This window comes from Poromitra crassiceps (genome assembly GCF_964638095.1).
Source record: "Poromitra crassiceps genome assembly, chromosome: 2".
NCBI lineage: Eukaryota > Metazoa > Chordata > Actinopteri > Beryciformes > Melamphaidae > Poromitra > Poromitra crassiceps.
This window is the reverse complement of record NC_139624.1, coordinates 38458643-38483348: the sequence shown is the minus strand read 5'-3', so window position 1 is coordinate 38483348 and position 24706 is coordinate 38458643. Positions and strand designations below refer to the sequence as shown.

The 24706-nt window shown below is 43.1% G+C and overlaps 1 protein-coding gene across 2 annotated transcripts in view; it reads right to left on the bottom strand.

Moving 5' to 3' along the window:
• Nucleotides 1-24706, bottom strand: part of LOC310793865 (actin nucleation-promoting factor WASL-like) — a 56446-nt gene that overhangs the window by 31337 nt on the left and 403 nt on the right. For both annotated transcript variants that reach the window (XM_083655757.1, XM_083655758.1), the window contains exons 2-4: nt 3088-3222; nt 2583-2669; nt 435-531 (exon numbers count right to left, since the gene is read on the bottom strand). In XM_083655757.1, the coding sequence (XP_083511883.1) occupies nt 435-531; nt 2583-2669; nt 3088-3222 (319 nt within the window). The remainder of the gene's footprint in view (nt 1-434; nt 532-2582; nt 2670-3087; nt 3223-24706) is intronic.

Here is a 24706-nt window from a genome sequence, read left to right as displayed (position 1 = left end):
GAGAGGAATCAAGGATGGTGTACATGTAGAGAACAGACCCAGGCAAAAAAGAAGAAGAAGAAAAAATGACATAGTTGCCAATACATTCAACTTTAATACGGTGATTCAAATGAACCCAGGTGAATCAAATGCCACTACAAAATTTATTAATGTTTTATATAGTATATCAGACCCTTTTTGCCTGGTTCTAGGTGGCTGAACACTGCAAAAATTGACAAATTTACAAGTGATTATTTTCTTATATTGACACCAAGCATATCAAGATATTTTGATTTGAAGTAAGCTTGATCATTTTTGAAGGCAAGGAAAAGCAAACTAACGAACAAAAAACACTATGAAGCTTGTCATTTTTTGCAGTGAGTTAGGTAAGCAGAGGGGAAATTGGGTAAGTAGTCAATGTAGGTTTGTAGGTAAGTAGGCAGGTAAGTATGTACCAGTTTTCCTCTGTCTTCTCCCCAGTAGCTCTGTCACATGGGCACGGAAACGCTTGGCCTCTTCCTCACTGGCAAAGTTCAGACCCACCTGGTATGTCTGCACGCGCACGCACGTGCACGCACACACACACACACACACACACACACACACACACACACACACACACACACACAGACACACACACACACACACACACACACAGACACAGACACACACACACACACACACGTACAGAGTCAAATTAATGAAAGCCGCAACAAATAATATTGATTCCTTGGCATGGAGTAAAAACATGATTTGTAAGTCTTATTATAAAAGTAGAACAAGTTCACTTCGTTAATAAGTTTGAAACGTCACATAATTCCAGGCAAAGTGCCAAACGAATATAACATAGCATCACGCTGCTTCCCTGTTGTCTCGACAGTAAATAGTCCTACTCTTATCACCACAATCAGCAGCAGTCCCTCTTAACTCATGGTCTGTTGAGTTGGAGCCTCAGCTAAGGTGTTTGCTCCGCAAATAATGGCTTTAATCAGGTGAAATACCTTAGATATATGACTTTATTTCCAAAATGTATTTTTCACATGATGGAAAGAATTAGCTGACATGTTGCTGTTGTGAGATTATGGCAATGTGCAACAAACACACAAGCATTTAGCACTCAGCACTTGACAGTCAGCTGAATTGGGATACTACTAGGTCTAAATCTTAGTGCAACACAAGCACTGATCACTGAGCACTTTAACTCCTACAGTCTCTTGACTAAGCCGTCATGTTGTCAATGTAAAAGGTCCTGTTAGGATTGTTTTGTTTTTATTTGAAGCCTTAACACTGTCTCAAATGCTTCTATTTTGTGATTTATGTAATGTTTTATATGAAGCAACTGTGTACTGTACCCATGACAATAAACAATAAAGTTTAACCGAACCTAAAAAAGAAAAAGAAAGAGGAATTAGGGGTAAAAAAAAATATATATAATAATAATCATAATAATCATAAAATAATAATAATGATAATAAAAATGGGTTTCATTTTGTGAAAGTTACTCAGAACACGGATAAATGAGTACATTTTTGTGTGTGGTACTCTAAAATATATATAATAATAATCATAATAATCATAAAATAATAATAATCATAATAAAAATGGGTTTCATTTTGTGAAAGTTACTCAGAACATGGATAAATGAGTACATTTTTGTGTGTGGTGCTCTACTGATCCCCAAAGTAGATGAGGTCAGGTCAGGATCAGCAACAGAGCAGCAGCCCTGGAGTTGGTAGAGAATGGATTCAGTGTGTTGCTCAAGGACACTTCAGCAGGGTGGATGCTTGCTGCCATTGGGGCTTGTACTTACTACTTAGGCCCGCTGTAATCCCCCTACTCATTACACCACCTGCTGCCCAAAAGTAATGCTCCTTTATCTTCCCAAGCATAACGGATAACAGTATGCCTACTGTCACTATGGGCTCTCACCACACTAGTTTCTTAAATTATAATATTCTCTGCTTGGCTTGTTTCTTTCCAACCACGTTGATCCACACACAGTATAAATGACACCCAGGAGGCGGGGGGGGTTTAGCTTATTCTTTTTTTGCAAATGTAAACATTTGTGTGGAGTAAAGGTCCTTGCACACCAGGGGCATTTTTTTCGTGCGATTAATTCGGACGTCATTAATATTTTTCAAGCCTATTATCAGTCAATGCAATCGTGCATACCAACGGCGAAGTTTCGCTGAGCGTTATTGCGGTGTTTATTTTTTCGGACCAAGGTCGATTCTTCAGAAATTCGCTTCCGACGTATGATTGACAGGTGGGTCAAAATTCACATCGCAATTTCATGCTGTGTATTGGAGGAAAGTTCATCAAGGCCTTCCTGAGATAACGCGTCAACGAGGTAGAAAATGGCGTTCGTAAGGGCACAGTGACCTTGAACTTTGACTACCAAAATGTAATCAGTTTATCCTTGAATCCAAGTGGACGTTTGAGCCAAATGTGACGAAATTTCATCAAGGCGTTCCTGAGATATCGCTTTAACGAACATCGGACGTACGTACGTACTTATTGACGGACGTACGGACAACCTGAAACCATAATGCCTCCGGCTCGGCTATCGCAGGCGGAGGCATAAAACAGAGAGAGCCACTCACATCTCCAGGAAATGTCATGAAGTATGCTCTGGTGAGGTTGATGGAGAAGTTGTTGTACAGCTCCTGTTCAAACATGGTCTTCCCCTCCTGTGGAAAACAGAGAGCATGTTGAATGAAAAATAAATGTATTAGCTATCACTTATTAGAAAAGATAGCTTTGTGCTTTGGGTTTTACAGGGAAGCTATAAAGAGAAAAAACAATGTACTAATATATTTAATGTGTTGTTTCTGAATTTATGTGCCTTCTTCCAATAACACAAATGCCACAGATTCCTATGTTTGGCTATACAAACTTGAGGACCTCAACAATACCCAGTGCTGCTGGTGTTGTATTCACGATTGCAATGTGATATATGTATCCATAATAATTATTGTTATAACTCTCTCTTACATTACTGTGAACCTGGAATACCCAATAGGGCTAAAGAAAGTGTCAATATCAATATTGTAATCATACATGTCCAGAATGTGTGCTGAAACAGTTGGTTGGTTTGTATGTACCCACCTTGATGTCAAAGACCCTGATGAAGTAGGATCGTAGGGGGTTGTCTTTGACCAGACAGGCCACACCACAGCACCTCTTGTTCCAGCCAGAGTTCCTCTCTGCTGTGAACACTTGGACCACCGCTGAAGACAGCGTCTGGAGGGAGACAGAGTGTTGCTTAATGTCTGTCAGCTGTTTCTAATTCAATCGATTAGACATGGTTTTTAACTATATATATATATATATATATATATTAGGGGTGGGGGAAAAAAGCGATACACCACAGTATCGCGATATTTTGCCTGACGATATTGTATCGATATTTGGACGCCAAGTATCGATATTGCAAAAAAAAAAAAAAAAAAAAAAAAAAAAAAAAAAAAATTTTTTGCAGGCCATGCCAGGCCACCGGGTTACTATAAACTTTAGTTCCAAGGCCAGCAGTAAACAAACGGTAGCATATTTTCATTTTGTTTTAACAGTAACAGTTTTGTCATAACAGTAATTTACAAATTCCCCAGTTACTGAATGGGCTGCACAAGATGTTTTGTGTAAGTGAAGTGAAGTTGCAAAAACTACATAAGTACAGTAGTCCACACACACATCCAGTTAAGGTGGACTGTAAGTAGACTGTAACAAACAGTTCAGTTTGTCAGGTGCATGCAACTATGACATGACTTTATAGTTGTTGGTCTGTCTACTTGACAATGTTGCTGCAATAAAATGGTTGAAGTCAGATGTACAGACTGAAAAATTGTTCTTATATAAACCAGATGTTGACAAAGTTTTCCTTTGGGGACATCATTTGCATTTGAAAATGTAAGAAATCGCAATATATCGAAATATCGCAATATTCAATATATCGCAATATCGAAAATATCGCAGTATCGCAATACTATCGTATCGTGACTCAAGTATCGTTTCAGTATCGTATCGTGGGCATCTGGTGATTCCCACCCCTAATATATATATACAGTATATATATGTATATATATATATATATATATATATATATATATATATATATATATATATATATATATATATATATACATACAGTATATAAATATATATATATACACAGTATATATATATACAAGTGGATATATATATATATATATCCTGTGGACGGAGGAACGGAGGTGTGGAGGCTCCAAGCTATAAAGAGATTGAGCCCTTACTAATTAAGGCAGTATACATCAAACATATTTGAATAATGTTGATGGGCTTTACCCTAAGGTACATACACACCACCCAATGTCTGGATTGATGGCTGCTGCACACATACAAAATATCAGACTCTGTCTGCCAAAGTCTGCCATGCGACTTATTTAAATGGACAGTCACTAACTTAAGTCCAGAATATTTGTTTTTAGTGGGCAGCGTTTACCATAAAGTATCTGGGAGCTACTACTTCTTATGCAAAAGGAACAATATTTGACCTGTTGGCATGAAGCCTAGTTCCCTTCTAGATGTAGTTCCCCTTTCCTTACTATCTAGTATTTCACCCTCCTCATCTTTCATACTTCTATGAGGCCAAACTAATTATACAGGACAGGAAAATAAAGTATATACAGATCTTCAAATCTTCTCTTCACACAATCTCAGAGCCTGCCATGCTGCTGACCATGAGATGAGTGTGTGCCCTTGCCTGGAAGCCCTATCATCTCTGTGGAGAGTTGGCACCATGGCACCATTAGATTTATACCTGCAACTACCACATCCTATGGCCAAGAGAGGAACTGATATCAGCCACCAGCTTTTCTAGTCAAGTTGTTTTACTCTACCAACCACTTTAGACAGGTGAGCTAAGCAACTGTTCTTTGGAAGTTCTGTTCCATTCTAAAAATGTAGCTGGCTGGCAAATTACTGAAAGTGTCAGTTTAAATTGGGATTTAGCAGCTGAATAGGATTGGGCGATTGAACAAACAAACCGTGAACAATAACTGTCAAACTAAATTAATGTCTGCAAAACTGTTTACAGTCTTTGGATATGTGCGAGATCATGTGCAAAATACATCAGCATTGTTTTTAGGTGTTCTCCTTTGTTCTCGTTGTCATTTAAATTTTAGTCTTGTGCAAGACACCCAGGGTTTCCCACTGCGTTTTATAGGCCACCACAAGTTACCATGTTTGTTTTCATTGGGGCAAAGGCCATGCTTGACAAGCTGCTGGACAACAAGCGACATTGAATGTATCTACCCTAACATACATGAGCCCTTTTCCCACATGCGCTTTGTACCGCAAAATGACCGGTACGTGGTCTAATGCCTGCATGTGAGAAAGGCGCCGTGCCGGTATAAGCGCGACCCCATCGTCCCCGACATTTCACCAGTTTCGTGCCAGTCAGAAGAGCGGTATGCTCTTAAGGAGACGCAAGTGGAAACGGTTCCAGTCATTTTCCGCGACAGCGGTCCTTCAATCATGGGCGAGGAGTAGCCTACACACGTTGCTTAATGTTCCAGCGGGCATAATCTAATCATTCGCGCACATTAAAGCAAACTGGCGAAATGAATTTGTGATAGCCTAATAAGAGCAGTATGTCAGCTTGCTGATTTCCGAAGGCAACCCCGGACACATCAAACAAAGCCAGTCTGTAAAAAGTGCTTCAACGCGACGCAGGTGAACGGATAAACATCGAACCAGCAACTATTTCTCTCAGACACGGATCCCAACTTCTTTTTTTTTTCACATTTCTGTTTATTGAAGTTTTCAGGGCATAAATGGTACAGCACACGGATCCCAACTTCTTCAAAGTGCATCAACTAATCATTCGCGCACATCAAAGCAAACTACTTCCACATTTCGCTTGTGCATTTACTGTGTCATTCGCTGTGTCTGTCCGTGGCTGCTGCTCTCGAGCAGAGAGGGGAGGGGGAAATCGGCTGTGTTGATTACGCTGGCGGCTTGACGCTGCTCTTAAGTCAAACGAGTGTGATTTATTGTGTGACAACTGACAAGCGAACTTATTTCGAGTTTTGCCGACCCCCCAAATAAGCTCCCCCCTCCCCCCGCCCCCCCAACATACAGGAAAATTCGCTGATAGATTCCCACATGCGCGAGCCGAAGTGTGAAGGGAAATGTCCGATATTGACTTACAGGTAATTTTCCGGTACGCATGTGGGAAAAGGGCTTATGTTTCCTGTCTGTAACATACATGGTCTGGCAGACAGAAAATATTGAGTGCATTATTTATGTAGGTGTTTAGGTAATACATTTCCTGTACTGGGAAACGCACACAGAAACAAGAATTATGCTCAAGTTTATTTAAAAGTTATTTAGAGCCAGCACAGAAGGCAGCCTAAACACAGCCCACATTTCCGAGAGAGACTTCCTCAGAGTGTGCTGCCTGGTTTTGTCACAAATTAGTGCCTTGTGCTCCTGTTTCTACACGCAACGCAGCTTTCATCACGTAGGCTAGCTGTTCTTTCTCTAGCTGTATTTATTAGCCGGTCATGACATGAAAGTAGATTGAGAGAAAAGCTAGGCTAGCACAGGCAATGTGAGTGCTACTGTACAAAGAATGTGTTGGTGACACTATATGCCGAAGGAAGAAGTATCAACACCAATGTACTGTATGTTCCTCATGTAATGACGTCAGCCCAGCACCATATGAGATAAAGCAGAGGATTAATGAGAATGACTATTGAACAAGTAGTGTGCCATCTTGAAAAATTGTGTCTGGACAATTTAATATTTTATTATCAGGAAGCAGTGGCCACTATGTAAATTCACTTAACGAAAATTTCTATTGCACTGACGCTATAGCTCCAGGTTATTATATGAAGGGGAGTGGTGGCATGTGTGATGGCTTGTGTATCTATCCTAACGATGTTAAGAATGCCCTCGAACGAAGGAGTGTTTTTTTTTAGTTGATCAGTTTGTTTACAGCGCGAGCCATAAAACTAAGATCCAGGCTGTCCATTTCTGCTCCTTACATAATGACACGGTTTCCGTTATCCGGTAATTGCCAGACATTTACCGTTATAATTAATCAAAGTCTAACAAATTAAAATCTGCCGGTCACCAAGTCCGCTGAAAATAATCCCCTCTCAGCACAATTTGAGTAGAAAAGAAATAGGCTCAAGATACATTTCCACACACCACCTCCTATTAAATAGGCTAAATGAATATTTGTATGTGTAATTCACAATTAGGATGCACACGCAGAAGCTCTCAACAGTGTGGCCAATATCACGCCTGCATATTCGGCATGCAGAGAGACCCAGAGAGAGATGAGACGTGAATCAAACCTTGAAAAGTATTTTCTTAGACCAAGCGGGTCTAACGTTATTGCCAATGACGATGATAATGTTATTAAAAGCAGACTCCATCTGGCTTTCCGAACGGACAACAGGCTAATTAAACATCACAAGCGCAGCTGGGAATATTTGCTTAACTTTATACTGGAAGAAAAAGTAAGGATACATTATTGTTAGTTACCTGATAGCCTTCATCTGAGAACTGAAAGCCCTCCCTTGCCAGTGTTCTTTTAATAGGCTACATCCATGGTCTCGAGTTGAGCACTTTATTCAAAGCAGCGTGTGTCAAAGTCGCCGCAGCGCTTCACTAGGGATGGGCATCAATAATCGAAAATCGATAATTGATCATTAAGGAATCAATTTGATCATGTGGAATTGTGATCGAATTATTATTAATTTTTTTGCGGACTAGGTCTGGGTGGAATTCTTTCTTCCTCTCCCCTCTCCATTGCACAGCCGACTAACGTGAGGTGGAGCTTCGTATTAGTTTCTAGTTTTCTGGCTGGGCGGGGTCCTTTGTGCCAAACAACACTGTTTTTAACATGGGGATTCACACCGGCATGCGCCGGGCAGTGTTTCCCCTAGAAAAATGTTCAGGCCTGGAGGGATTTCAAAACGTCCCCCGACCCCAACGGTGGGGGCCCTCGCTGGCAACGTTAAACTTTTAGGTAACTAGTTTGCATCTATGTTTGCAATGGGATGCGATGCGAACAGTTGTATTATGGGATGTGCGTTTCCCAGGCAACGACACATGTTGACACGTTTTGGAACAGTGCTGCACGCTGGCACAATGCTCCTAAAAGCAAAATGCTTATTGTTTTGACTGATTTGGCATCTTCTATTACTGTCAACACTGTCAACACCAGTAGTAATAGTATGCCATAAAGGTTTACCTGGCGGGGGCGCCTGTAGAATGGTAGGGGAAACACTGGCGCCGGGGACACAAACAAACGCACCCAGCGATCTGCAGACCTGTTTAAGGCCACGTATGTCGTATGATGAAACTTTGTACACTTCTTTCCTAATTTTCAACAAAGTGTGAGTAACATTACACATGTTCCAGTGAATTCAAGTGGCATGGCTGGGCATGGACTCAGCTAGCCCTTAGCATGATGCTAAGACTCAGCATAAACCCCCACCTGAATCCATTCACACACATGGAAATCGACCATCAGGACAGATTAGGAGGTTTTTGTCACGAGTTTATAAGCCTGGAAGCCACGGACGGTGAGCTGAGTCCTACTTTCCAAATGTTGAGTACAGTAGCCTAACGTTACATGTTTGTTTAGCTGCATTGTTAGTCACAGCGCTACTGTTGTCTGTCTGATAGTGATATTCTTACTACACAGCAGCAACTGAAATCATGCTGGACACGTTAACCGGCATCGTTTTTTTTCTAGCGGAAAAGCTGATAATGACAATAATAGTTTTTGATCATCGTGAGCCATTTAGCTATGACCTTAATCCAGAGCACCACAAAATAATTATGACAATAGAAAAAGTTTGGGGTGATCCAGGGTTGTTAAAACAAACACCCACCCACACATAGATACAGGCACAGGAACACACGTGGCACGCACGCACGCCGCACACACGTCTAGGATCAGAGATCAGACTCTCTTTACAGGCCGCTGCAGGGCTTCCCTCACGTTGAGGGGTCCAGGTTCACAGCCATTAACACACACATCAAAGGTAGAGCGCCCGCCAACAGGGCCAATGCTGGGAAATCTTTGGCTGTGGCTAACTCCTGAGAACTTCCAACATTGGCGCTATGCTTTTTGTGAGTCAGGACTTTATCGTGTTTGCCCTCTTATTTTCACAGTTGGGCCACATTTTTAGAATTGGGCATCTAGGTACGCTGCAGAATGAATGGAGAGGAAACCAGAAAACAGCTTTCTATTCCCAAACACAAGTACGCAGGGTTGCCTGTCACGAGAGGAGCTGCCAGTGACGGCTTAAGACTGGCTGTCACAGCTGTCAATCACCCCTTTTTATATGGTCAAATAACTACTTAAAAACAAACTTATCAGAAAAATGAACATTTGAACATACATTAGCATGATAAGAACTACCTAAAATGATATAAACCATCTTGGGGGAGGGGGGGGATTTGACCTGTACTTAGATTTGTTTGTTTGTTCATGTCCCATCCACTAACATGGCGGAGGCGGAACTTGTGACCTATACTGGGACCGGCCACCAGGGCAGTGATCTAGATGTTTTTGGCTTCACTTTTGGAGAGCTCACATCCTGTCCATACTGTATATATAGTCAATGAATGGGCCCAGGTGCACACAATCGGCCTAAGATCCTCGTCCACCAAGATGAGCCAGGAGAGTGGTAGGGTCATCACACCTGGTAAAAACCTTCCTGATAATGTGAGCTCACATTCTATCAGTCTGGACTTCCAGCTGCCCACAGCAACTTCCTGAAATAACAATGTAACTGGACCAATCAGGGCCTGCGTCGTAGTTGATGACATGACTGGGCCATCGCTCGCAAAACAGTAATGGCATCTCCCGAAGCAACGAGTCTATGTAGAGTAAACACAGTCGTAAGTGCAGTTATTGTAGAAATAGTCTCAATAACAACGATTAAACAAACACAAGATGCACATTCTCGGTGGAAAATACGTTTTCACTGTTCTTCCAACTGGATCTGGCGACGCTGATTGGCTGAAGGAGTTGTCTGTCAAGGCAAGTACCCCTGCCCACTACAATCGATGTGGGCTGGTAGTCCAGACCGATACGGAAATTAGCTAAGGCTATAATCCGGCACATTTACATGCAAATGTTCATTAATGTTGCACTGTCCCTGAAAAAAAAATAAAAAAATACATAGAGCGAAATAGAATGTGAGGTCATATTATCACCAGGCTAATTATTGCTTGTTTGTGAGTCGGATCCGGATCCGCTCCAAAATTAAATGGGCTCTTCCTCGGCCCATGCTACACCCTTCCACAAAGTTGCATGAAAATAGACCCTTTTCACTGGGGCCATTTTGTGTCGAAAAGGCAGGGTAAACGCAGGTGCAAGCAAAACGGTAATGAGGGTTAGGTTCGCCCACCAGCATGTATTTTTCCCCTTCCCACACTCCACCCCTCTGTGTCCAATTACAACATTACAATCAACTTTAAAAAACACTTCAATGTTCTCAGAGAGCCCATTTCTCTTGCAGCACTGCACGTACTGTACATTTGTATTCATGTTTATTAGGGATCGTCGATATGGACAAAATCAAATATCACAATATTGTTTACCAAAATACCTCGATATCGCTATTGCGAGAATGCGAGTAGGGATGACTCTTGGTGCTTTCACAAAATATCAATGAGAATTTGATAAATACTCATCAGCCATGTGGCTATAAAGACTAGGTATGTAAAAGGAAAAATTGAACAGCTAGAACAGTCTGGTAAGTTCAGAAAATTACAACACTTTACTGTAAAATGTAGCCTTTAAAACCAGGAAAAGACAACACTTATGCCATATCATGTTTGTAATACAAATACTGAGTCACTTGGTAGCCTGGCTGACAGCACTTCCTTGTTTGGATTTGACGCTTTAGAGTGGAGCGGTTCATTTTTACACGTATCAATTGAAATAGCAAAGATCAGAGGGAGAATATGAATTCTGCTTTGTGCTGGGGTTTCTCTACTGCCCAGGCTCTGAGGACCTGGAGCTCCATCCATCTGCCCCTGGAGCTCTGATTGTTCCTGACAGGGCCAAAGGCTGCAGGGGGCGGGACTCCGTCTGTGATGTCATCAAAAGCCGACAAACACTCGCTCAGCCGCAGACACATGCGCCCTTACGAATACTCTCCTATATGCACTTGTTCTCAAACACACTAACTCTCACACATGCTCTAGTCTTTCCCTATTCTCTATCTGCCCAACAAGACTGACATCACTGTGCTGACCTGAGCTAGAATCAGGAACGTAATCAACTGTTATACACATACTGCGTGCACGCACACACGTGCACGCACACACACACACACACACACACGCACACACACACACACACACACACACACACACACACACACACACGAAGTGTCATATTGATCCAGAGCTAGAGTGTACTGTATGTAACTCTAGGAGGTCAAGAAAAAGACAAAGGGAGACAGTGGAAAGCCGGAGGGAATCATGATACTTTTTAGACTGACTTCCTGAAAGGTACAGTAGGGTAACTAGGCTACACTTTTTGCTTATCAAATACTATTATTTTTCCTGGTGTTTCCACGATGAACTAGTCTACTTTCAGTTGCAGTGCTAAAACAAAGAAATTATGATAAAGTAATAAAATATGATAAAATAAAACCGAAAGAACTAGGGCTGACCCTAAAGCTGCCTTCACAATGATAAGCGAATAGCTGTTTACCGTAGGTGGGAACTAGGAAAGAAGTGTGGTATTGTTTTCTTCTGAGCTGCTACGGTTGACATGACTAAATTTGCTAAATTGTTAGCTTACCTTTATGAGAATAATGTAAGACTGTAGAGTGTTCGCTGCGGCAGAGAATAAATTGTGCTTTGTTTGAGCTAGCAAATTAATTATTCTTCTTCTTTCTGGCCAACGTTAGTAGCCACGCCACAGTGCAACATAATGCTATATTTTCATAATCTTACACACATTTTGACAGCTGCTAAATTCTTGGCTAATTCCCTCTGCTTTCCCGGTCATTGCTCCACCCCCTCTGCCAATCTGGGGAGAGGTGTAGACTAGCACATCTATCAATCAAATTTATATTTATATAGCACTAAATCACAAGTTATCTCAAGGCGCTTTACAAATAGAGTAGGTAGAAGACCAGGCTCCTTATTTTAGACCCAACAATTGAAACAATTCTCACATGCACATGCTTTCTCCAATACATGTGCAGTCGCCAGCCGCTTCTTTTCACCTGACAGTGAGAAGTTTCACCGTCAAGACGTAGCACATGGGAGGATCATGCTATTCCCTCCAGTTCCCCTCCCCCCGAACAGGCCAGATGAGGCACTAGCGCTGCGACCAAGACACATACCCTTAATCCAGCTTCCCACCTGCAGACACGGCCAATTCTGCCTGTATGGACGGGATTGGACGCCTGACCAAGCCGGAGGTAACACGGGGGCTCGAACTTGTGACCTTCGTGTTTGTAGGCAGGAATCTAGTGCTGGCTGCACTCCCCCGACAAAATTGTGCTATGTTGTGATTGGTTAACACCTTTTTGGAACCGAGAGATCATTGCTCTGCTGATACTGCTCACCTGAGTCCCTCCTGCCTCATGAGGCACTAAAGGATAGCCGCCAATGCCCGCCATCTTAATTTAAAATGTTTTCCATCGAACATTTGGTCATGCTGTTCCGGCTTGGCACAAATTATAAATCATATCACCTCCTCATTAGATCTCCCTGAGGAACAGGGAGTGAAAATAGGAAAGAGGCAAGGAGGTGAGAGAGGAGGCCAGGAAGGAGGGAAGAGGAAAAGGAAAAGAGAAGGAGCTAAAAAAAAGGGGGCATGAAAGGAAAAATACATGAATGAGAGTTAGAGGGAGGGAAGTAGGGAAAGATGGGATACAAGAGGTAAGGCGGGGTTAAAAAAAGTAGAAAGGAAGGAGAGAAAAGCAGAAAGGAGAGTCATGTTCCACTTCTCCAGCACAAATCACCAGAGGAGGTCGACCACGGGACTTCCTGTAGGACAGGACTGCTGATCAGGCCGTCTGCACGCACGCGCCCCCAACACCCTCACTCTCACTCACACACACACACACACACACAGAGAATTGGATCCTTTCCACCTTTTGCCCAGTCAGACAGTGTTGCTGATGGTGAAAACAGCCCAAGGAATACCAATGAAGAAAACCAATGAGTAAGAGCACTGTGTGTGTGTGTGTTCTCTCTGTCTCTATGCGCGCGCGCGCGTGTGTGTGTGTGTGTGTGTGTGTGTGTCTGTGCAGGTTTCAGCAAAGCGGAGCACAGATTTTAAATACTTGTACATGATTCCTACAGTAATTCATGATGCATGTTGTTAAAGGGATTTCAGGCAGAAGCAGTACAGCTCCAGCCTCCAGACTCTCTCACACTCAGAGACTGGCATCATTACAACAATAATACACGTCAAGTGTGTGTTTTGTAATGGCTGAATATGTGTCATGTGTATTCTGCTAATCTTTTTAATGCTAAGTGGAACTACTGGTCAGGCAGGACGGACTATGGAGGAATCTGAATTTGGAGGAATCTGATATTCAAATGCCATCTCATCATCCCCCAAATCAACCATAGAATCTGAATGTCAGAATTCAGCTTCACATTACAAAGAGGCATAGCTAAGAATGATATTTCATTTTCACCCATTTGCCATTGAATTCAATGAGAACTTGCCTTCGCCTTAGGCCGGGTGGTGAACATTTTGGGGCTGTGCAGACGGCCAATGGTTTAAGCAACAGGCAACAAAGAGAGACACGAGATCCCCTCCAAAAACGTTTCCTGGTACAAGGATGTCCTTGTGTAATTAATGCAACACCACCAAGGCACCTCCTTAGGGAAATACAGTGTCTCCCTCCCTCCACAGCTCAAGGAGAGCTGTGCTGGTACAAGCTAGTACAACCAGTGCCTGGTTAAACCACCTTAAAGGGGCACTTACCCCACCGGATTTCTGGCAAAACGGTATTCTACTTGATTTGAAAATTCTGCAGGCAAGATGGCCACCTATAGTCCCACCCTGGCAGAATTCCTAGCCCATAAACTAGTGCTGCAACTATCGATTATTTTAGTAATCGAGTACGGTATTCTACCGAATAATCCATCGATTAATCGAGTAATCGGATAAGAACCCTTTTTTGTGTTTTCAAAGGCTTATCGTAAATATACACCAAAAAATAAGATAAATCTCTTCAAATAAACAACTACATTGGTTTGCGGGGTCCGCTCGCTATTAGCTCTGCCTCTCTGGTCTGTCTGCGATCATGTGTTCTCACGTGTTTACACCCATATGTTTACACTGGAAGAGCGCTGTGCCACACCAGTAAGCGTCCGTGAGAAACACAGTCTCTACTCTCTAAATGCCGTGTCGAGGCGAATCATTTTGGCCTCGATCATTTTAATTATTCGAGTTATTCGAGGTACTCGAGGAATCGTGACAGCCCTACCATAAACTAACTAATAACTTGGCCAATAAGTATGTAACATACAAAATAAAACAAACAGTAATGTCTTCATTTGATGTAGAATGCAGAGGACAATAATTGGTTCGTTAAACTCGCATTCCAGGAATATTGTATTTACCGCACTGCTCCTAAAGTTCTTTAAAGGTCCCAATTCGTGCAGCTGTAACCTCTTAAAAACGTGTGTCTCTGGTCCATAAAACATGATTCTGGATTAATTTGTCGAAAATATAGCAACCCCGTTTGTTGTGACGGAGTTGTCCCTTCCTCATCTCGTTGTGTCCCAAGAATGGTCTGTTTCTATAATATATTCAGAACTAACAGTTCCCATTGGCCGCTGAGGGAGAGCCCGCCCCAGGCTCCCAGCGGCCAATCAGATTAGCGTCTGTGGACCAGCAGCTAGGTTGTGTCAACTAACGTTAGCAACGCTACGCTAAAGAGGACATCTCAAAATGCCTAGACTTACCGAATGCACCTCCGCAGTTGCTGGATCACGTACAGTTGGCGTCGCTCCAGCTAGAAGTGTTAATTTTGTGGCTATAGACAAAATGGTGCAGGTAGCTTGTGTGAGAGAGACGCGCGCAGTATGCTTGAGGACCATCGTGACGTCCCAATACCCCGTCTGGGGAACAGAGCGTTAGGGGGCGTGGCTTGAAGGAGACTGCAGGGGGAAGCTGGATAGGGACAAATCCAACTGTGGCAGTTCTGAGCTTGTGACCACTCATTACAGGGAGGGATGACAGCAGTATATATGCATTTACAAGTAAATACAGCTTTTGCACGAAAAAAATCCAACGGTTGACTGCCGTGGACGAGTTATCTCGTCAAAAAAAGAGGTGGGACGTGGATCCAAGCCCCCTACGTCTCCTATAAAAATATGGGAGCCACCGAACGTGTACAACCCATTCCACCGACCCACTAAGTGGCGACAGTGCTCTCCAGACTAGAGAAACCCGAGCAAAAACAGCAGAAAAAAGTGTGAGGAAAACGCTGCGAAAACGCTTTCGCTTTCGCGCTGGAGCTGGCGCACAACATGGGGGATTCCTAAAATACACTCTGGGTGCAACACACGCAGCAGAAAGCTCAAAAGCCCAGAATCGCAAGCAGCTTCATCCCAGCTCTCATCCCAGCTCACATCCCAGCTCGCAGAAACGCCAAGGAAACCCCAGAAACGCCATCTAGGCGGCAGAGACTCGCCTGGCATACACTCTGCCTGCAGAGCCCCAGAGAAACACACACGGAGGGGAGGAGTTTGCAGGAGAGGGGGGGGGGGGGGGGGGGGGGGGTGCTGTTATATTGGACTAAACTATTACGGTAGTTTAGTCTCTCTCTCTCTCTCTCTTTCTCTATCTCTCTCTCTCTTAGCTTATGCTTACTGTGGAATAAGTGTACGCACGCACGCACGCACACACACACACACACACACACACACACACACACACACACACACACACACACACACACACACACACACACACACACACACACAATACAGTATACACACTTGCCCAAGAGCACCCATAATCACAGGCACGTGAGGTGGTTCTAGAAATCCATTTATCTCAAAACTCTCTGAAAATCTCTGAAACCATGCTGTATTCAACTGCTAATGCCTACATAACAGAACATGATAAAAACTAACTCTTTTAGACAGAGAAAGCACACATTCTATTAGTTCTTTTGAGATATTTCGTGTTCACAAAGTCCTAGCAGAAAGGCTAGGACTAGGCTCTTGAAAGATGAGCCAGAATCCTCAAAAAAACCCTTGGCAGAAGCTACCTACTGATTGGAAAAAACTGTTGGCAGTGAATGTGTTCATGTTAGCTTGGACGCTCATAGTCAGTCACAACACTGGCTGTCTCACAACTCATGGCTGCATCTGAGTGACTAGGGACAACTTTTCAGACGCCCGTGGAGACAATCTTTCTCAAAGGAAACTAACATTAGCGACACAGCTGGAGACTTTTTCTGACATGGGATTAACATTACCAGCAAGCAGCAGTAAGCAGGCAATGCTGGTAAGTCCTCCCTCCCGCTAGCAATGATGCTAAGTTAGCATCGACTTTTTGCTGTGGAAAAAAAGGCACATTTCCAGAGATGGCCCGCAGTGACGACAGAATGCACACGCAGGCTTAGCTAACGGTCTTATGTGTATTAGCCCTTGTTCACACAGGACGCCTAACGTAAGCAGAACTGAAGCTTGAGGCAGGCTCACGCTGAGCCGTTCACACAAGAAGCCTTCTCTTTTTCCTCTCAGTGCCTACTCGGCGCCTTGAACCCGCCCACAACTCCCATTGACTTCATGCCTGGCTTGACAGATCAATGCTCGGCTTCAGCACGCGTCACGCTTGGAATAGGCGTGAATCCTGAACGATCGCTTGAGCAAGGCGTGAGCGTGGCTTCGGCCTGGCACAAGCGGGTGGTGTGAACGGCTTCGCCCGTTAACAAGGACGCCTAAATGAAACTTGTGGGTTCAGCGTAGGTAGAGCTTCGTTTGAGCGTTGCTTCGGCGTATAGTGTGAACGGGGGCTTAGGAGGGCATAATTTGCCACGCGCAAATACCACCGTGACGTAACGATGTACCAAATCGTCCATTCATTTGAGGCCCCCCCAAAAAAGCAGGTTTGAACGGCACAGAGGGCACTTATGCTGCTGAAAATGATACAGTTTGTAGAATATTATCAGTTTGGTCTCAAATGCGGAAATTTTTACCAGAATTCTTCACACACCACCCCAAAAGCCATATATATCGGTTAAAAGCTGAAAGTAAGTGTTTTGGGGGTTAGTTACACTTTAAGTTTCAACCTTAAAGAGCATGGTGCAGGTTGGAGACAGACCACATTGCATTAATATGTGGAAGGGGTATATAGCAATGGGATTTGTGGGAAAAAAAAAAAATTCAATCACACATAGCTGCATTTAGACTAGTTTTTGTAACCAGCAGGGGGCACTGGTCAATTTCATGGAACTAACACTTGTGATGTCACAGGGATGCAAACTAGCCATGGTTACGCTTCACTCTTCCGACTGCTCGTGCTCAACACGACAACACACAAACACATGTATCGGTGCAGCCATTTACAGCGAACACGTATGCAACCGTCAGCGCGGATATGAGGAGGGTGAGAGCGAGCGAACCAACTAAGATTTTGTGCTATCTCCCACAATCGACTGGAAAGTCCCACACGCAAAAACCCTCAAAACAATTAACACGTGCTGGACAGCTGGCAACGCATGGTTCCTTGGTGCTCGAGGTCCGGTTCAAGGTTTGAAGCTATTTTGAGGATGGACCATTGACTGTATATATTATCTGGATGATATGAGCATGACGTCACCCATTGGGTTTTGATACCACAAAATGAGGCTTGAATCTCCATCTCGCACCCGCGGCCTCGCCCGTACCTCGGCTGCTGTGTGGCCCTGCCCTATTGGCGCGCGCAGGTGTGAGTGTGTGTGTGTGGCTCACTAAATGTTATTGCACCAGTAATGTCACAATGCCTCCTTGTGTGTGTGCCCCATTATGATATCACTGATGGCATCATCAGTGTGTGTGTGTGTGTGCCCCCCTATGACATCACTGATCAGTCTTGTCAAAATACCTCCTTGTGCGTTTGTGACATCACTGATCAGTCTTGTCACAATGCCTCCTTGTGTGCGTGTGCGCGCTTATGACGTCACTTTTGACATAATCACTGATTACATCACATCATTAGCTAATTAGCCTTATTAAAAAATCTGGCTCCGTCAGGTCACCCGCACGGGTGCCCTTTACACACCCTGAAGGTTTCAGCCCAATCACACGTAAAACGGCATAGCTGTGGCCGAACACAGAACCTGAAACAAAGTCCACTCCACATACTCAATTTTATATATAATAATAATAATAGATAGATGCTAAGTACTAGCGAGCTATCTGGCGAGCTGCTTCTTCTTCTGCAGCTTTCCAGCAGACTAGATGCCTTGTGGCACAATGCTGCCTCTACCTGTCGGAAGTATTACTGTTCTTATTTATCCAATGTATATCGTCTATTTCCCTCGAAATGGGCCCATAATTTAGAAAACGGAGGACATGAGAGCATGAAAAAGACTTGAAAGTGTTTTTCAGACCATAAACTCATTTGCAAAATGTTTATTTAAGGGTGTATTCACACCTGTAGGTCGTTTGCTTTGTTCCGATTCAGGTACTTAATTGATACAATTGTTGCATTTGTGCCTTGGTTCGTTTGTGTTCACACAGCCATAAATAAAACAGTCCAATAGTATTGTCAAACTTCCTGGATTGGCCAGCAGACACTCTGATAGGCTAATAGCCTCTCGGGATGGAAAAAATAATTCCCAGAGATTTTCCTATTATGATTATAAGAATGCGTTTTGTTAGACCTACATTGTAGGCTATGTCGGGCGTGCGCCGTGCGAGGAGAGAGAGAGAGAGAGTTTTTAAACGATAAAAATGCTCGTTCTTCAGGCAATTACGCACAGCGCAGCTGACTACGGCAGCTGGTTTATCCAAAAATGCACACCGTTTACTGCAGTTGTGGCGGATCGAGGTCGGATCACGTTCTCACCACAAACGAACCGCACCAGAGTCCGTTTAAAGCGGACCGAGACCACCCTTTCTTGGCGATCTCGGTCCGCTTGTTTTGTCCCGCATCCGAGTGCGATTGCTGTGTTCACACTCCCCCAAACGAACCGCACCAAGGGGGAAAATGCTCTCTGTTTCGGAACAACTGCTCCAAACGGAGCAGACATAAACCGAGAGAGAAGTGGGGCCGTTTTTCCATTCACTTGCATGTGCCGATTTTGATAGTGCAGTACACACGACGCCCCCCACTGGCCATTAGAAAGAATATAATTTCCAAAAAGAGGGAGGCAGAATTGCCGACTGGGATGGACTGACAGTCAAATCTATACTCCCTCAAAAATTGTGCATTATCATGTCCAGTGGGTTTTGCCTGGCCCCAAAAATGTGTTGTGGTATCTCCTCCTCTTGAATCACCATAAATTCAGCCATGTTCAACAAATAATGTCACACAAATTCACATTTAAGTGAATCCCTGAAGATTTTCTGAGGAAAATGGCTACTAAGGACCTTCTAGCAACACATAAGGGAATACTTAAGTAGATCAGGGCAAACACTTAGAGATCTAAGGGTTTTCCCTTACAATATTCCTAAGGAAATCCTTAAGTGATTTTATGCAACACATTTTTTCCTATGGGATACTTTGATGAAAATGTAAGGGCAACCTTTGCTTAAGTGGTTTTCTGCAACCGGGCACTGGCCTTTTACAGCCAGAATAAATCATTGTACAGAGCCAGCTAAGTGCTGTGCATTGTGGAAACAAAACAGTAACGGTAACTTTGTTGGTAACTAGATTTCCTACATTTCCTGCATAACAACAAGTACATTACATAACACACAATCAGTCGGTCAGCCGCTACATCAATGGTGGGCATTCTAATTAGATTGGTCAGAGAGATACGTCCGTCTCTTCCAATAATCCCCCCCTCTCACACGTCTGTCTGTCTCAAAGTCTCTCTGCATGCAAAGACGCACACAGGCACACGTCACATGCACACGCGTAGGACTGTGAGGAATGTTTCTGATTCGACTTCTGGTCACATGCTGAATGACATAATTGCCAGAGCTCCACAGGAATGTCATCACTGGATGTTTAAACAGGTGCAGAAAGACACACCTCAGTAGAACCTGTGCGTGTAAGGGAGGAGGAATGAGGTCTCACTCACCATATACAAGCACAAATGGGGCTGATGTACTTGTGTCATGGATGGGACAGGAAAGGAAGCCTGTCCACCAGGGTGGGAATTTAGTCATTTTAGGGGCAAGGCCACTTGACCTTCGGCGTCACTATTTTTTTAGGGCACAAGGCCACATGCTAGGGCACAAAGGCCATTGCTCTATTGACATCATGAAGAGCGATTTTTCTGAAATGTGTTAAAATGAGCCAATGGCAATGATCCTTTGCATCCTTTGCATATAGGGCAGGCTACATTAAACTGAGACCACTGATGCTTTTAAAGCAACTGACAGTACTAGTAGCAGGCTGGTAGCAGGACACTGCCAAGGTGGCCATAGGGATCTCAGGGCATCAAGGCCAGAGGAAGGTGTAATTCCCATTTCCCACCCTGCTTTCCACACCAAACAGGCACTGACGCAGACACATCACACACAGTCCAAAGAACAGGCACTGACGCAGACACATCACACACAGTCCAAAGACGTGACTGGAGAGAGCTGAGCTCTAATGACACAATGAGGAAGAGCCATGTATTTAACACAGAACAACTGTATTGTCCATGATCAAAGGCAACTACAGAGTTACTATGAGGAAGTAATGCTAAACTATGCCGGGGAAACAGTGAAAGTCTGTGTGAAAGTCAAAGTCTACACTAAAAGACTTTGCACACAGAGTCCGTTTTTTCGTCCGAAATTGACGCACGGGAAAAAAAGAATACGACCTAATTTGTGTCAATCATCATTGACACACCGAGTCTGACAATTACGTCCGTCATTTAAGTTTTCGGACGAGGTTCAATTTTCTGCGTTTTTCCGCATCCATGAAAAGCGTTTTGACAGTTGTTTGACCACCCAGAGCCGCCGTAGTGTTGCTATTCACAATGAAAAATGGCGTCTGAGAAGTTAATTCACTTCGTCTCCCAGCACAAAGCATTTTATGACAAAGCAGGAATACAGAGATTCGGAATTAAAAGACAGAATGTGCCGGGTGATTGCAGACCAGCTTGGAATGCGGGACGGTGTGTGTGTGTGAGTGAGAGCCACACAGACACACTACCAGCCGCTGTTCTGGATCAATAGGATCGCGGTAGTTTTCTTTTCATTGCAAATTTTCCAACGAATATTGGATAATTAATTACCACATCGGATGACGGATTAAAAAAATGCAGCGAACAATTCGGACTCTGTGTGCAAAGACCTTAAGTGTCACTGGTACAGTAATAAGTATTATCCCTACACAGGCAATAAATACCGCTCATCATCATACTTCTACTCAACACATTTCACTGGCAGGCATCACCATATCTGCCTCTGTAATTGACCTACAGTATATCCATAGAGCAAACTTGCTTAGGCTGCACCCTTGATGGGTTGATGTGATGTCAACACTTTAAACTCAGTGCATGTCTTTGTGTAAGGAACGGGGTAAGGTGCAACATTCTCCCTGACTTTTATCATGAGATGACATTAGCCAGTTCTCCACTCGGAAAGCACAGCCAGTCAGTCGTCTTCCAAAACAACTTTCAGGGCAAAGCTACTAAGCAACTATGGAATGGCCTTAGCGTTTTTAAATTACATGGGAAAATCTTGCTGAAAAGGCAAAATTTGAATGGCTCTTTGACCTTGTGTCTCACTTAATGGCTTTTGTTGGGAGAGCTGCCAGACTGGATGGGAAACATAATACGCACTATTTTGAGGCAATGCAGCTGGGGAGATATACCAATACCAGTAATCAACATTTATTATAAAGCAATTGTAGACCCATTTGAGTTGTTGCCTCCAAAAATGCCCCATACATCTTAGACCTATACTGCTTAATATTCAATGTAATGCCCAGATTCATTTAGCATTAAAGTCATGATCTGGGTCAAATCATAAGCTGGGTGAGAAATAACACTAGCCTTCAGCCAAAAGCTGACACATTTTGATTGTAGCTAGCTCAGCTGGTAAGTTACTCATCGCTACCAGCATATATTTATATATGAAAATTTCATGTCACGATTATCCTGTCCAAAATTAACGAGATTACCGATATTATCGTGATAATCATCAAAATATGGCATTTAGTATGGCACTAAAACCTACTGGAATCACTTTACTTTACATGTACATTTTGTTAAGAAACAAATATTGGAGGTGTTGGCCCCCAGGGCCGACACTTTCCTCCAGCAGGTTCTGCAGGTGGGAAGCTCATCTTTCTGTTGTTCCTTATTTTTGAACCCATTCCACACATTTGATGTAACTTTTTTAACTGGAGGATACAAGCCCAGCTGGCTTCAGCCATGTACACGCGCTCCCCTAGGCCATAATGTGCTGCTGTTAACTCTGTTCCTCTCCGAAACAGTGTGACATAACGTCACATAACCAAATTGACGTCCGATCACAGATCCGAAGATATAATAATCTCCTTACGGAAGCCAGTAGTATGGTCGGGGGTGTTAAAATGATATTCCTGGGGAGTACTTTGGGAGTTTGAGTATTTCATGACATGTTTGCTCGTCATGTGCAAGCGGTGCACCATAGCAAGATCAAACACTCCCTGTTGTAAATTCGGCACAAGCTGTGGAAAGACTGATTTTAAACGATTGTTTCATGCAGGAATATCATTTTAACACCTTCTGGCTTCCGCAAGGAGATTATTATATCTTCGGATCTGCAATCGGACGTCGGAGACGGGTAGGAGAGCGTTAACATCGGAACATTATGGGGCTAGTGCTCCCCTTGTGGCAAATGGCAATTCATAATAAAACAGGAAATCAAAAGGAGTGACTTGTGACTTGTTAATGGGATAAATTAGACAGCTTTTTCAAGTCAATCGTGACTCGGGCGATATTCATTCTCGTGTGACGATATTCATGATAATACGATTAATGGAAATTCACCACAATACAATTATCTTGACTGAGTGTCTATTATCACGATAGACGATAAATCAGAATGGGAATCAGAATAACTTTATTGATCCCTGAGGGGAAATTGAGTCTTGCTACAGTCAGGCATGAAAAAATATAAACATCACACATTGTAAGAGGCATAAGAATGTACCATAAACAATAAAATAGAATAAAATATAAGTTACTTAGCCTATGTACAGTAAAGTGTCACAAGGATAAGTACCATTTAGTAAGTGAAATATCTGAGGTACATCCTATATGCTTAGCAGAGAGTATAGTAATAATAAAAGTAATGAGTAAGTCAGTCATCCAGTCAGTCAAGTGAACAGGGTGTATGATTGACTATTGCACAAACTGCTGTATTTAGTAGTTATTGCACATTGAGTTGTATTGCACAATCAATATCTTATATTGTTCCACCCCTACCATCAATATCTTATATTGTTCCACTACATTGGCATGAAACCAGGAATTTTTCAGACTGAGGCTCTGTGCTCTTCTGATATCACATATACATGATAGGTTAGTTAATTTAAAGTGACTGGCAAATCTTCTGATGTACCAGCCCACTGTGGCTGGTTGATGATAATAATAATAATAATAATAATAATAATAATAATAATAATAATAATAATAATAACAATAATAATAATAACAATAATAATAATAAATCCTGCCTAGTCATAATCAGGAAAGTCTCACATAAGGATGAGAAATAGCTATAGGGACTGGTGTTGTAGGATAGCATGTGTTCAGCTGCAAATGCCTCACTGCAAATCAATGTCATATGACTAGCAGTTGTGTTGCGTATGGGCCTAACTATGACTAGTAGTAGTAAACGAGGACACTAAAATGAGTATACTGAATGCTAAACCTGTTACGTAATATCCAACTATATCACATAATATTGAATCGTGACATTACCCTATTGATCATGACTGCAGTTAACTCACGCACGTTACAGTAGGCGACTGCAATGCATTCTCATCACATGTGATTGGCATTGGCATGCTCCCCAATTCTTGCAATGGGGGCTTTTAGCAAGTCAGCACTGCCTTCAGCCAGGTCTAGTCGACAAATTGTTCACTGTGTAGTAGACACACTTCCGAAAACAAGCAAGGTTCAGCTATGTTATGTAATGCCAGTGCAAAATCATCCCTTTGCTCTTTCTGCTGATGGATTTAACAGCCCCGAAACCCCGACCGAACCGCTCCACTGCAAAACAACCGAGTTCGTTTTTGTGTGGCTAGCAGGCAGTGGAAATTCAGGCTTTCCTGGGTGATTTCAGGTGTGTCGAGCACTGAAGGCGTTGTAGTAATGGAGGCCTCGGGGTTGACTGAAACTTGCTGTCACCGTCCTAAACGGGATATCAAACATAATCTCCCGGGCCCCTACCCTCCCTCGTCGTCCCGGCTGTCAAAACAAACCAACCTCTTCGGGGAGAAGTCTCAACTGTCCAGTGAAAACACACGGTCATCTCGACTACCTTCGCAACCACAACACTATTAAGCAACATTACAACTCTTATCTCTCTTTATGGGACATGGAACACACACAACACGGTGCAAGCTAGCATTAGCTATATC